This window comes from Rutilus rutilus (assembly GCF_951802725.1).
Source record: "Rutilus rutilus genome assembly, chromosome: 18".
NCBI lineage: Eukaryota > Metazoa > Chordata > Actinopteri > Cypriniformes > Leuciscidae > Rutilus > Rutilus rutilus.
In genome coordinates this window covers 6,968,440-6,981,448 of record NC_140231.1, presented here as the reverse complement: position 1 = coordinate 6,981,448, position 13,009 = coordinate 6,968,440, and the positions used below count along the sequence as shown (strand labels likewise).

The window sequence follows — 13,009 nt, the reverse complement described above, 5'->3', positions numbered from 1 at the left end:
ACGTTCATTAATGATTTTATACAACAAGCTGGTCATCTCACATCTAATACGTTGTTTAAGTAGACACTTTGCCAGTCCAGTTGCAAAACACGTATTTCCCATGTTGGTGTTACTGGCAGTCAACTTGGACAATACCTTTCCAACTGTCCACAGCGTCATAGACAATTTGCTCGCTGCTGACGTCCACAACTTTCTCTCTGACGTCACAAAGTTTTTCCACAATGATAACTTCGTCACGCAGTTCATGTAAAATAGCGTCCACTGAACCCTGAATCCTCTAGGGGTGAACCCTTAAACCACAACGGCTAAATGCTTGAGATTGCTTAGGGTCTGGTCTCACCAGATTTAGTGTCAGTTCCTCAAAGTAGGCGTCAAAGAAATAAGGACCCGGTTCAAATGAGCAGGAGTGTCTAATCTGACTGGGGTGATCCACTTCACAACCCAAACAGATTTCTTTCAGCTTTTTGTTGATGACATGTTCCAGAAGGACCACAACAGTCGCTTTTATGATTTTGAATCCGTCAGAGCGGATACAACTGTCTGTGTTGTCAATTCCAGCAAAGGCTGCTGCTCCAGCTATTGCACCAGTGTTGCCGTATGGTCTTGTAAGGAAGGTCAGGTTGTGATATCCAAGATCCATGCAAAATGTATCCAACCAACTGTTGTCGCAAGTTTGTGGGTGGGGCTCCATGGTGTAGCATTGTCATCAGGCATCGCCGGGGCAGCCTCAGGGTTGTCGCTGTAGCAGTAGACAGTTGTAGATTCTTGAGACATGATGAAAGAATGTAGCAATTGTACCGATCTGCGAGCGTTTTTTAATGGCTGTAATATGTGGGTGGGGTTAAGAGGCGGGCTTCAGGGTTGGTAACCCCCTGCTCAGGGTGAAACAATTTAATCTTTACAGAACTGTAACGATCATACATGTCGCACCATCTAAACATCTTGTCTATGCATGTAAATATGTCGTCAAGCATACGGACATCTTTCCACTGAAACAAAAATTTCCTGTCGTAGCACATGTGATGCTCAGATTCACGAATAGGCCACGCACGTTCGCAGAGCTTTGTCTTGTCGTTGCAACAAAAAATATAAACATAATCGTCTGGTAACTTTTTACTGTGGTCCCCGACCACACAAAATCTTGTGTTTGGAGTTAAGCCATCCCACTCAGCGACGTACAACGGATCATCACCACAGTCGTTCAGATCTCTCCAAATGTAGTTGAAAAATAGAAACCAGTCTTTGTCATGGAAAATCAGACATGGGGCCTGCGTGTAAAATCGTCCCCAACATCTGCCGTGTTGAGTTTCACAGTACGCAACACCTTGTCAAACGCATATCTCACCACACGATTACCAGACATTGAGAAATCACGTTTCACAAAAGTTGTGTCTTCATGAAGAAACTGTGTCAAGCTAACATTTTGCGTTTTCCTTGGAGCAAAAGTTAGATCTTCTCTCATTTCAACAGGTCCTCTTGTTGGCGAAATACACATAACCTTTCTAGGGGTTCTCGGAGCAGCCATTGTATTAGGAAAGTTGCAGAATCATTTCTTTGTTTAACAGTGTAACCCCTAACCTTATTTAAAACATCACATTCAAGATGTAGGTAGAGTCGTAGGTGTGAAAAGGCAGATCAGGAAGGAACACCCCCATAAAACTTCAATGGCTAGTTGTGAGCTTATTAAACCAGCTGTAAAAACAATTAAAAGTCAAATTTAACATCTGTTTGATCTGTTTTGTCTTTTAAAATAACCCCACAGGACATCACCACGGGAGGACATGTGACAAACGCACAACGCGTCGCTATACCAACCTGGCATACACATCTCAGTCAGTTTGCCACTGTAAATCAGAAACACTGATTTCTTGAGACACGGATGATCTGTCAGCCACGGATGACAAGGGGGTCATAAATCGATCAAAAGTGACACATGGTATATGTTAATACTACTAAAGTCTATCCACAAATAAACAGTCAGAGTACTCAAGCACAGTGGTTCTCAATTGATTGGTAATTCTTCCCATATTTTGTTGTTGAAGTCAATAGCTCAGCTGTGCATCTAAAAAGCGTTAGATTAATATGTTACTTGGTAGAAGCTAGTCAAATAATACAGATGCCAACACTGACATGTTCTGTGACATGCCCAAACATATGATAAATGAACCAAAAATTACCCACTAGGTTCACTTACGAGGATAAATTATGAGGATTTGTGTCAACCAAAATTTGTTTTTAATTTGTGGATGCAGAAACCATAAAATCATTGAAATAACACATTTAAAAATCAAACTCTCATTTTCCTATTTAGCCTATAGCATGTAAATAACTGTACATGTTGTTGGGCCTGTGCAGTTTCATACATATATCCATTCTTAATTTTAGATAGACCATTTTGTTATTGTTTTTGGGACCACCACACAATCTGAATCAAAGCGAACCCATTTGAGAACAATGCTCAGCTACATATTCAGTATTTACAGAAACACAATCAATTCTTAAACACACTTACACTACCAGTCAGAGATTTAGACACAGATTTAGAGATTTATCCTAGAGCTGCTGTAAAGCCAAAACAATGTCTGTTACTGTAATTTCCTATTATCAATGTAAAGCTGCTTTGAAACAATTCATATTGTTTTAAAGCGCTATATAAATGAAGGTGACTTGACTTGACTAAGGCTAAATTTCAGTAAGCGAGCGGTTTATGCTGATTCTCCTTCTGTTTAAAGCATACATATTTTTAAACTTGCCCTGAATGGCACAGAGTATGGTTTTCCTGTACGCACTGTTTGAGAAGTAATATATAATTGGGTCTAGGCAGCTATTTAGAGTGGACAGTAGCAAGGTACTCTCATTTAAGATGTGCAACAATTGTTGGCTAGGAAGATCCCTCATCACGTTCAGCTGAGCCAGAACGTATGGGATTCGTATTGCATGGTAAGGCAAGAAACACAAAGTAAAAATGGCCGGTATCAAGAAAGTCTTCATGATAACCCTCTTTTTGCGACTCATTGCCTTAGAGTCACCGTTACCCATGGACATAGTCCTGAGTTTATTAGTTATCTTCACATAAAAACAAAGAAAGGCCACATAAAAAACAAGGAAGAACACCACTGTTGTCAGGTTAATAAAATAAAATATTCAACCATTTTTTTATTTGACTATTGTTTAAATAAAAAGTGCAAATATCCTTTAATCAGCATTCCCCCACATTACTTTCATGTTAAGACAGAAAGTTGGTGGCTAACACTTAAACATTGGCAGTTACATTTATTTCCACACACTTTGGTTGACTCATAACACAGCAGTAAACATGTCAACCACATAAGATCTTTTTCACAAGGGAAAATAACAGCATTTACAAAGGAAATTTTTTTCGTACTTGCATAAATAATGGTCATGCTCTCAGTAAAATACATTAATAAAGGAAATGTAAAAAGTCTATCCACAAATAAACAGTCAGAGTACTCAAGCACAGTGGTTATCAATTGATTGGTAATGCTTCCCCCATATTTTGTTGTTGAAGTCAACAGCTTAGCTGTGCATCTAAAAAGCGTTAGATTAATATGTTACTTGGTAGAAGCTAGTCAAATAATACAGATGCCAACACTGACATGTTCTGTGACATACCCAAAAATATGATAAATGAACAAAAAAATTACCCACTAGGTTCACTTACGATGAGGATAAATTATGAGGATTTGTTTCAACCAAAATGTGTTATTTCAGTGCTTTTATGGTTTCTGCATCCACAAATTAAAAACAAATTTAGAAATCAAACTCTCATTTTCCTATTTAGCCTATATCATGTAAATAACTGTACATGTTGTTGGGCCTGTGCAGTTTCATACATATATCCAATCTTAATTTTAGATAGACCATTTTGTTATTGTTTTTGGGACCACCACACAATCTGAATCAAAGCGAACCCATTTGAGAACAATGCTCAGCTACATATTCAATATTTACAGAAACACAATAAATTCTTAAACACACTTACACTACCAGTCAGAGATTTAGACACACCTGCTTATTTTTTATTTATTATAACTTTCTGCATTTTGTTAGATCATATGAAACAAATTCAGTCATGTGTGCCCAAATCAATAGTGTACATAATTTAAAACTAAATATCTTAGATTGTTGAATCCACAAAATTTGATTCATGTAGTCACAAATGGAAAACTCATCTATTAAGGATGAGAGGTTTGCGCAGAGAAAACTAATAATCGTTTGCACCTTGGAACCTATTTCCGGGAGTGCATTCTCGAGCCACCAGGCACTGTTTTGTGCGGATGGGTGTCCGGAGCGTGTTGAGGGTTTTCTGTTAGAACGATGACGTATTAGCGGCACCTAAGTTAATAACTAATGATCTTCGCAATAGAAATGAATCAATCAATCAAAACTAACTTTAGCTGGACGCTAACTTTATCCTAGAGCTGCTGTAAAGCCAAAACAATGTATTTTACTGTAATTTCCTATTATCAATGTAAAGCTGCTTTGAAACAATTCATATTGTTAAAAGCGCTATATAAATGAAGGTGACTTGACTTGACTAAGGCTAAATTTCAGTAAGCGAGCGGTTTATGCTGATTCTCCTTCTGTTTAAAGCATACATATTTTTAAACTTGCCCTGAATGGCACAGAGTATGGTTTTCCTGTACGCACTGTTTAAGAAGTAATAGATAATTGGGTCTAGGCAGCTATTTAGAGTGGACAGTAGCAAGGTACTCTCATTTAAGATATGCAACAATTGTTGGCTAGGAAGATCGCTGATCACGTTCAGCTGAGCCAGAACGTATGGGATTCGTATTGCATGGTAAGGCAAGAAACACAATGTAAAAATGGCCGGTACCAAGAAAGTCTTCATGATGACCCTCTTTTTGCGACTCAGTGCCTTAGAGTCACCGTTACCCATGGACATAGTCCTGAGTTTATTAGTTATCTTCACATAAAAACTAAGAAAGGCCACATAAAAAACAAGGAAGAACACCACTGTTGTCAGGTTAAGGGTCCCACCGACAGTCCCCTTGCTGTGGAAGTGGAAGCAAACTTTGTTGCACGGATGTTGCTGACTGTTGCTTGCCAAAAAGGGGATCGTTCCTGAAATGAGGACAGCCCAGATGATGTAGCTTGCCATGTGGCTCCACTTGGTCTTTTGGATGCTGAACACCCAAACGGGCTTAACGATTTTCAAGTAGCGATCCAGACTGATGAGGCTGAGGAACAGGATGCTAGAATACATGTTGATGTAGAAGAAGATCCCCACCACCTTGCACAAGTAGAAGGGACCTACTTTGTTGTGGTAGTAAACCCGCAGGGGCAAACACAGGACCAGCAGACTGTCTGCCAGGGTGAGGTGCCGCATGTATACGGCCATGGAAGAGTCTGTATGCCGCCGAAGGAAAAATATGTAAAGGGTGATGGTGTTGCAGAGCAGACCGATGCAACAGATGACAATGTAGACAATGGGCACGAAGGATGAAAGTATGCCATCATGAATCTTGCAAGATTCGTTCAAGGTTAAATTGCCTTCCTGCAGCATTGTGACAGCCAAAAAATTGGTGTACACTTGCTGACCACTGCTCCTCAAAAATTTTGACACTCAGAGATCCTAATGAAGCAAAATTTGGAAAAAGTTAAAGAATGGTCTGCATTTTGACAGGTTCTTACTTGATCTTTCCTACAACTTGTTGAATTGCTATTGGACAAATGCTAAGATTCCAAGAAAAGAATAGCACTCTTACCTGTGTGAGTGGTTTGCTTGCGCCTGAGCAAGTGACTAAATGTTATGTCTGTTCAGAAACTTCAGAAACAGAGACTCTGCCCGTATGTGACGTCAGACCTGGTAACTGTGGTTAACCACATCAGAAATGCAGATATGTCACAGTGCTCAACAAAACTTGTTTCTAGAAAACCGAATCTCACATCCTCTCTCTCAGAGCACAGGAAATGTCTGGTTGCCTTAAATGAGAATTGGTGACCATTGCCTTGTTTTACCCCAACATTGTGCACAGTTGAGGAATATACACTTTAGAGTTCTTTGGCTTGTAACAACCTTACAATAACCTTAACAAAAACACTTCATCATAAAAGTTTAGTAGATTTAATAATATTAAACTTTCAACCGCCAACGCCTTTCTTCTGACAATGGGCAAAACTCTAAAAAAAGGTCCCAGAACTGATCGACACAGAATGGAAATGGGACCTCGCCTTTTAACAGATGTGACAGAAATGTTGAACGGCCTCAACTTGCAGCTCTAAGGCAAGGGAAAAACTCATTTGTGAATTTTTTTCCCAGACAAAAGCATTTGAGGTGAAACAAGCACTGCTTGTGGGACAAGTGCAAAAGCAAGACTTCACTCATCTCCCTGTAGGACGAAGTCATGGTAAAAATTACTTTATTGAATAACCGTAGTTGAAACTTTCTCAGTGATCAGTTTGACTTCATCTGATAGCACAAATTCAACAAGTAGTTATTTTACCAAAGCAAAGACAATGGAAAATGACTGCTTCACAACACTGTCGGGAGACATTCTAACCTGTGAAAACAATACAGTTGCCCAATCATAAGCAGGGTTCTCAAGTCTCACGCATTGGCCGTGAGAAACATGAAATTTAACCAGTTCACACACTCACACGCCACACCGTGTATTTCTCACTCTGAAAAGGCAATGCCAACCAAGTTGTCCTGCAAGCTTTATATATAACGTTGTATACAAGGCGCAGGCACACAAAGATAATGAGCTTTGCTGGGGGTTGTTTGGGGCGGTTTTGGGGTAGTGCCTGCACATTCACTGTACTCGCGGCTGCGGCAACTTGCGCTCGCTTATCAATGCATTTAAATTCGTGCCTACGGTATCTTTGTAGAACTTAAAAAAAGAAAAAGAAAGATGCTGCAGCCAATGAGCAGCCGGCGGGGGCTGGCTGCAGGACGACTCAACTTCCACGGACAGTTTTTAATGTTTTATCAGACAATAACTACTCAAGAATTTGCTTTAGTATAATTTTCAGGACAATTAGGGCCGGATTCGGGATTCGGGACAACAGCTTCGACTTCGGGACTGTCCCGAATTTTTTCGGGACGTCTGGTCACCCTAATCGTGGGGAATCCCCGCGAGGGAATCACTGCGTCAATGCTTTGGGAATATTCCATCAAAACATCAAAATGACTGCTGTGTTCCTTATTACACACAAGAACAGGACGCCACAATCGCTTAGACGCCATTCTTCTCCAGCATATCAATGCACTATGATGACAGACAGCTCGCTCACGAGCGAGGGCGGGTCTGTGTTGAAACGCTGCACTGTCAATCACAATCGTGGGAGGGGCGTCGATTTAGTGACGTCACAAAATCTAACGGCTTGATTTCAGAGAGGGTAAAACATATAAGGAGATTAAAAAAAAAACACTGGATGGATTTTTATCATTTTATGATGGTTGTGTACAGGCACTGCCAACACACATTTCACTACAATCAACTTGTAAAAGTGCATGTACCATTATATGACCCCTTTAAGTTTCCTGCCGCCAACACATATCTCGGCCAGATTGCGTTCGTTACGCCGCCTTCACACTGGCAGTTGAAATCAGCTCTGTATTACACAATACGCCCCCAGCGGACGTCGTACTACACCGTTGAAAAGCGTCGGAAGCGAGTAGAACAACAATGGCGGAGAGATTAGAAAGGTTGATTTTTGTCAGTGTCAGAATGTACAATTCTGCTTGCGTCTCCAGTATAGGAGAGCAACAGCAAGATTTTCTGGCTGCCAACCGTTCCGTATAATACGGAATCGTCCCGTATTTGACACATAAAAGTCTTGTTCCGTAATTGAACTGATACGGAACGCACTTTGTTCCATATTTTTGAGAATCAATTCAGTGCAAATCCATGACAGACACATAGCTTCTAATATATGTCAGACTTTGAACGAAGACAAGAAAAAAAAAAAAAAAACGACGGTGCGGTAGATACTAATTTCTCCCCCTGTTTGTCTATGATCAGCGTAGTGTTTTTAACATCTTGGAACATCATCAGAGAATGCCATTTTAATTGGTCGTTTCAGTCATTGTGAGTCACGTATCGTAGCAAGGATGACGACAAGTGACAACAGCGGGAAATGTAAAAATGACTACCTCCGAGCAGCCGGCGAAAAAGAAAAGAGCACAAAAATATAGAATTGAATGGGAAAATGACTACCCGTGGCTGGAATGTGTGAGGGACAATGAATACTGTTTTTTACTGTGTTTATTTTTCTTCAAATGTAGTCTAAGCCGATGAGTTTTGAATGTTATTATGTTGTATTTGTTTAAGTTAAAAATAAAACGTATTGTAAAGTAAACAAATCCATGGTTCATTGTTGGCAAAATGATCATGATAGCCTTTATATTTCACATGGTTCAGTCTTGTATATTGATTAGGCCTACTTTGCTGTTCTATAAATATATAACTTTAGGCCTAATAAGTTGTATAAGTTGTATTATAATATGCTATAGTGTATGAAATATATTTATCTAAATGTATCAATTAGTTTCCACAATATTCACCAGAAGTCATCATTTCAGGGGTTATTTTCTTCCGTGGGGGCATGTCACCAGACCGCTGGAATTCCGCTGGAATTGTCGGATAGGAACCCTCCGTAGCCTTTTGCAAGAGTTCAATTTTTTGAACGCATCCGGATGACCAACTGGACACGATTTTTTTCGCACCGCACTCGTTCGGACCCGGTTCGGACCCATTCGCATGCGGTCTGCGAATCTCCATAGGAAATGAATGACTTCCGGTCGTTTCGAAGCCGTATCGGAGCTGATTTCAACCACCAGTGTGAAGGCGGCGTTACTAGGCAACATAGATGCGCGAACACACGGAAGTTGACGGAACATTCTCGGCCACCGTACGTCCGTTACTAGGTAACCAACAACATCGCGCGAACACACGTCGTGATCGTTTATATACTGTCTATGGTCGTGATGGAGAAGGTAAGTTGGAAGAACGCTCGTCTAACATTTTTAGGCTAGAAAATTTATAGCCCATCGTATTGACCCCTTCAATGTTTGTAAACATCGAACGCCTAGGTTGGGTGCGCTTAGCATGGGGTCAGAAAAATGGTGCGGCTAATAGATCGGCATATTGTGTCAAGGGTATGCACTGTTTTTTTCATCACAGGAACGGGAACAGAACCATAATAAACTTGTTTTAGCTAATGGCGATTGTCTGATTAGAGTCCTGCACGGGTTCGGACGGGTGACCTGCAAAATTTGCTCAAACGGGTGAAAAATACCCGGGTGCGGTGCGGTGCGGTGCGGGTCGGGTCGGCCACGGGGGAAACACGGGTCTAAACGGGTTTAAAACAATCACATGCAAACATAAAAATATATGCATATTTTTAGGAACACATAATATGCCTGTAATTCAAGTTGATAAAATAATTTAAAATCCACATCAGTTTATTTTTGCCCACGCGCCACGCGCCACGCCCTCCCAGGATCTATAACGTTACCTATAGGCTACTTTCACTTTTAAAAATTCATCATAACCGCGCGCGCGCGATCTGCTTGCAGTCGTCGAGATGGATGCTGAGGAGTTGAAGAAAAGAATAGCTAGTGAAGATTGTAAAGTTGTCGACAGTCATCAAAAATCAAGTCCAGTGTGTGGGAGAAATTTGGAGTTATCTGAAGAAAATAATGTGAACGGCTTATTTGCTGCATGCATTTTCGTGAATGGATAGCCGCAAATGTGGATCTTCATCGCTGAGGAAGCACAGATAACTGTGGTAACAAACCAAACAGTTCTATCGAACACTATTTTTTCAAATTTAACACTGTTAAGTATGTGTATTTTTTTATTTATTTTTTAATAAACGGGCAGACTGGGACAATGCTACGATCAATGCTCGTGTTTGTAGTGTTATTGTGTTATATGACAGTTATTGTGACAACAATGGTAGAGTTAAGCCCTGGTAAGTAAACAAATGTTTTCTGTAAACTGTAGACTGGTTTAATAGTTAGGTGAAGTTCGATATCTGGCATTATTGTGACCTGTGTCATGCTAGCCTACTTAGCAGATAGCAGTATCTATCTGAACCATAGACTGTAAAAAAATAGATCTGAACAGATGTCGTCTTTTTATTTTTTTTAAACGGATGAGATCCGACTCAACAACTGGTGTGATTTTCAGTCCACGACGCAACAAGTAGGCTTTTTTTTCCTTGACGAGAAATTCTCTGGTTAACACACAATTCAATGGGATGGAATGAACTTTCTGACCCCGACATGCGCACTGCGAACTGTGACATCAACCGTGAAGGGGTCTATACATTATTATTGATGCAGTCAAAAACTCTACAACTACTTTGCAACCAGGCCAGAAGCTTTGGCTCAGTTTGGCTCAGTTTTTTTTACTCTTAAGAACACACACGCACACAAACAAACACACACACACACACACCTTAATACTCTAATATGTAATTTGTTCACAATGTCCCACCACACAATAAATCATTATACCATTTCGATTAGACACATTCAAAATGCAAAAAGATTTGTTTCCCTTTCAAGGGAACTCGCGTTGCGTCGAGATTGACGCTATGGGAACGCTTTGTGTGATGTGAAGCACATGTAAAATCAGTCCAATGGCGTGGCGTCACGTACCAGGAAACTATAAAGCCTGCTTGAAAACAGAGAGCGACAGCTTCTGTGTCTTCAGTAGCGCTTGATGTGAAATCTGTCTCTGTCTATTTATTGTTGTATTGTCACCATTATGTCCAGCGATCAGTTCAGAATGTGTGTGCATCCCTGCCCGCGTTTTATTACGGGTAGGGACACTCACATTTTGTGCCTTGTTTGTTTGGGAGAGGAGCATGCCCAGTCAGCACTCGAGGGAACACCCATGCGCTCGCTCCGATCCCGGCTGAGTTTCTTCCGGGAAGCTCGCGTCCCCCAGGGCCCGATCCTGCTGCTGCCGAGGCACAGCGGCGATCTCAGTCCTGGGGTTCGCAAATGGATCTATCAGCGGGGTCTGAGACGGGTTCTGCCCTATCTCAGCCCTTACCTGATAGATCCGGTGTCTGTCATCAGGGTTCGGAAGCACGCGCTGCGGTTTCTTCCGCCCCGATGATGGAACAAACACTGCAATTGTCCAGTTCTGAGGAACTGGATGTTGTTAGTGTTGAGGCTTAGTCTGAGGATGCCCCACCTCAGTCTCATGCATTTGAAGAATTGCTGGAGGTAGTGACAAGAGCAGTTGATAGACTTTCCATTGATATACAGAACGTTCGTTCAAAAAGCAAACTTGACGAACGCTTCCTGCCCTCACGTGCACAACCACAACGCCGAAATCTGCCGTTTTTCCCCGATCTCCACGCTGAGGTGTCGAGATCGTGGGGGAAGCCAGTATCATATAGAGTTTTTAATACACAAACATCCAATTACTCTTCTATTTCTGGTTATAAAGAGCATGGTTATGGGGAGATGCCGAAGGTGGAAGCAGACTGATCTCATGAAATGGCGTATGTATGACACGCCAATTCATATTTCCATTTTTAGCGTGCTATCAACACGCATAATCGCTTTTCAGCGTGTTTATCAACGCCGTTGAGTTAACGTTACATTACTCTCTATATAAATATATATGAGTTACCCCAACCCCGTCCCTAAACCTACCCGTCACTGGGGTTAATACCATTTATGAGTCTTCCCCTACCATCCTAGTAAAAAAATATCGCTCCCCAGATGTAGATTTACATTTTGCTTCGTTTCGCTCGGACATTTAACGGCGTAGACATACACGCAGAATCACTCAGACATTTAACGGCGTAGACATACACGCGGAAGATGACGGCGTGGACATACACGCAGATAGCTCAAAATGCGTATAGATAACACACCACTTGACTTGAAAGTGGCGTGTATGTTTACGCAAAGTCATGATGTCATGTTGGTGGAAGAGACACTTGCGAGCTATCTCTTCGGCATTGCCTAATAAGCCCCTCAGAGTTACATCTTCTCTGCTGGGCAAGGCTTATTCCGCGTCTGGTCAGGCTGCAGCATGTTTACACACAATGTCTTTACTGCAGGCTTATCAGGCGGAATTATTGGGGGATCTCGATGAGGGCGGGGGTATTGGCCCAGATGTGTTGTGTGAGCTCCGAAGAGCCACAGATTTGTCTCTCAGGGCCACCAAAGAGACGGCTAAATCTATCGGCCGGTCTATGGCATCCTGAGGCTGCTGTGCGGGAACAGCCTCAGACTTCGAGCTCCCATAGGGCATCTCAAAAGCAGAGCATTTCCTCCCGTGCTCCCCCGCAAAGACCTCGGGGACAGGGAGGACGTTCTCAACCCCAGCCTTCGAAGGGTAGAGCGGATCTGAGGACCGTTATTACCGGCTGCGGGGAAAAGATCCTGATGCTCGAGGGCTCAGGACCATGAGGGTAGTCCCCCCCGAAGTAGAGCGGTCAACACCTCCTCTTACGGTGCTCGTCTCTCTTCGGTGCCCTCAGGGGACCGTTCTGCCAACCCTGCCGCCTTCGGTGTTTCAGGGCGCAGCGGTCTCCGGCGAGCACATATCTCAAGGACCACCCGGAAACGTAGTGGCCTCGGGATGCCCGCCCCCTCTGAGGAGGGTGTTAGAGCAGTCTGTTCGGTCGGTATTTCATAGTTCCAAAAAAGGACGGGGGTTTGCGTCCCATTCTGGATCTTTGAGTTCTGAACGAGTCTGTGATGCAACTCAAATTCAAAATGTTAACACTGAGACAGATGCCACAAATCAGGTCCGAGGACTGGTTTGTCACGATAGATCTTAAAGACGCATATTTCCATATCTCTATCCGTCCTTGTCACTGGAAGTTCTTGAGGTTTGCTTTCGGGGGCAAAGCATACCAATATCGAGTTCTTCCATTCGGTCTAGCTCTATCACCCCGCACTTTCACGAAATGCGTGGATGCAGCTCTGGCGCCTCTGCGCCTCCAGGGCATTCGCATAATGAACTATATTTTAGCTCAGTCGCGT

At 42.2% G+C, this 13,009-nt stretch overlaps 1 protein-coding gene across 1 annotated transcript; it reads right to left on the bottom strand.

Moving 5' to 3' along the window:
• Positions 1-3,258: 3,258 nt before the first annotated feature.
• gpr34l (G protein-coupled receptor 34 like) lies at positions 3,259-5,774 on the bottom strand. Its single transcript, XM_084386394.1, has 2 exons — positions 5,751-5,774; positions 3,259-5,617 (listed from the first exon to the last, which is right to left on the bottom strand). The coding sequence occupies exon 2, from the start codon at positions 5,546-5,548 to the stop codon at positions 4,565-4,567; it is 984 nt and encodes a 327-aa protein (XP_084242520.1). The 5' UTR covers positions 5,549-5,617; positions 5,751-5,774; the 3' UTR covers positions 3,259-4,564.
• Positions 5,775-13,009: the final 7,235 nt, after the last annotated feature.

Coding starts and splice junctions, on each gene's coding strand:
- gpr34l (XM_084386394.1), bottom strand. CDS start 5,548: ATGCTGCAGGAAGGCAATTTAACCTTGAACGAATCTTGCAAGATTCAT.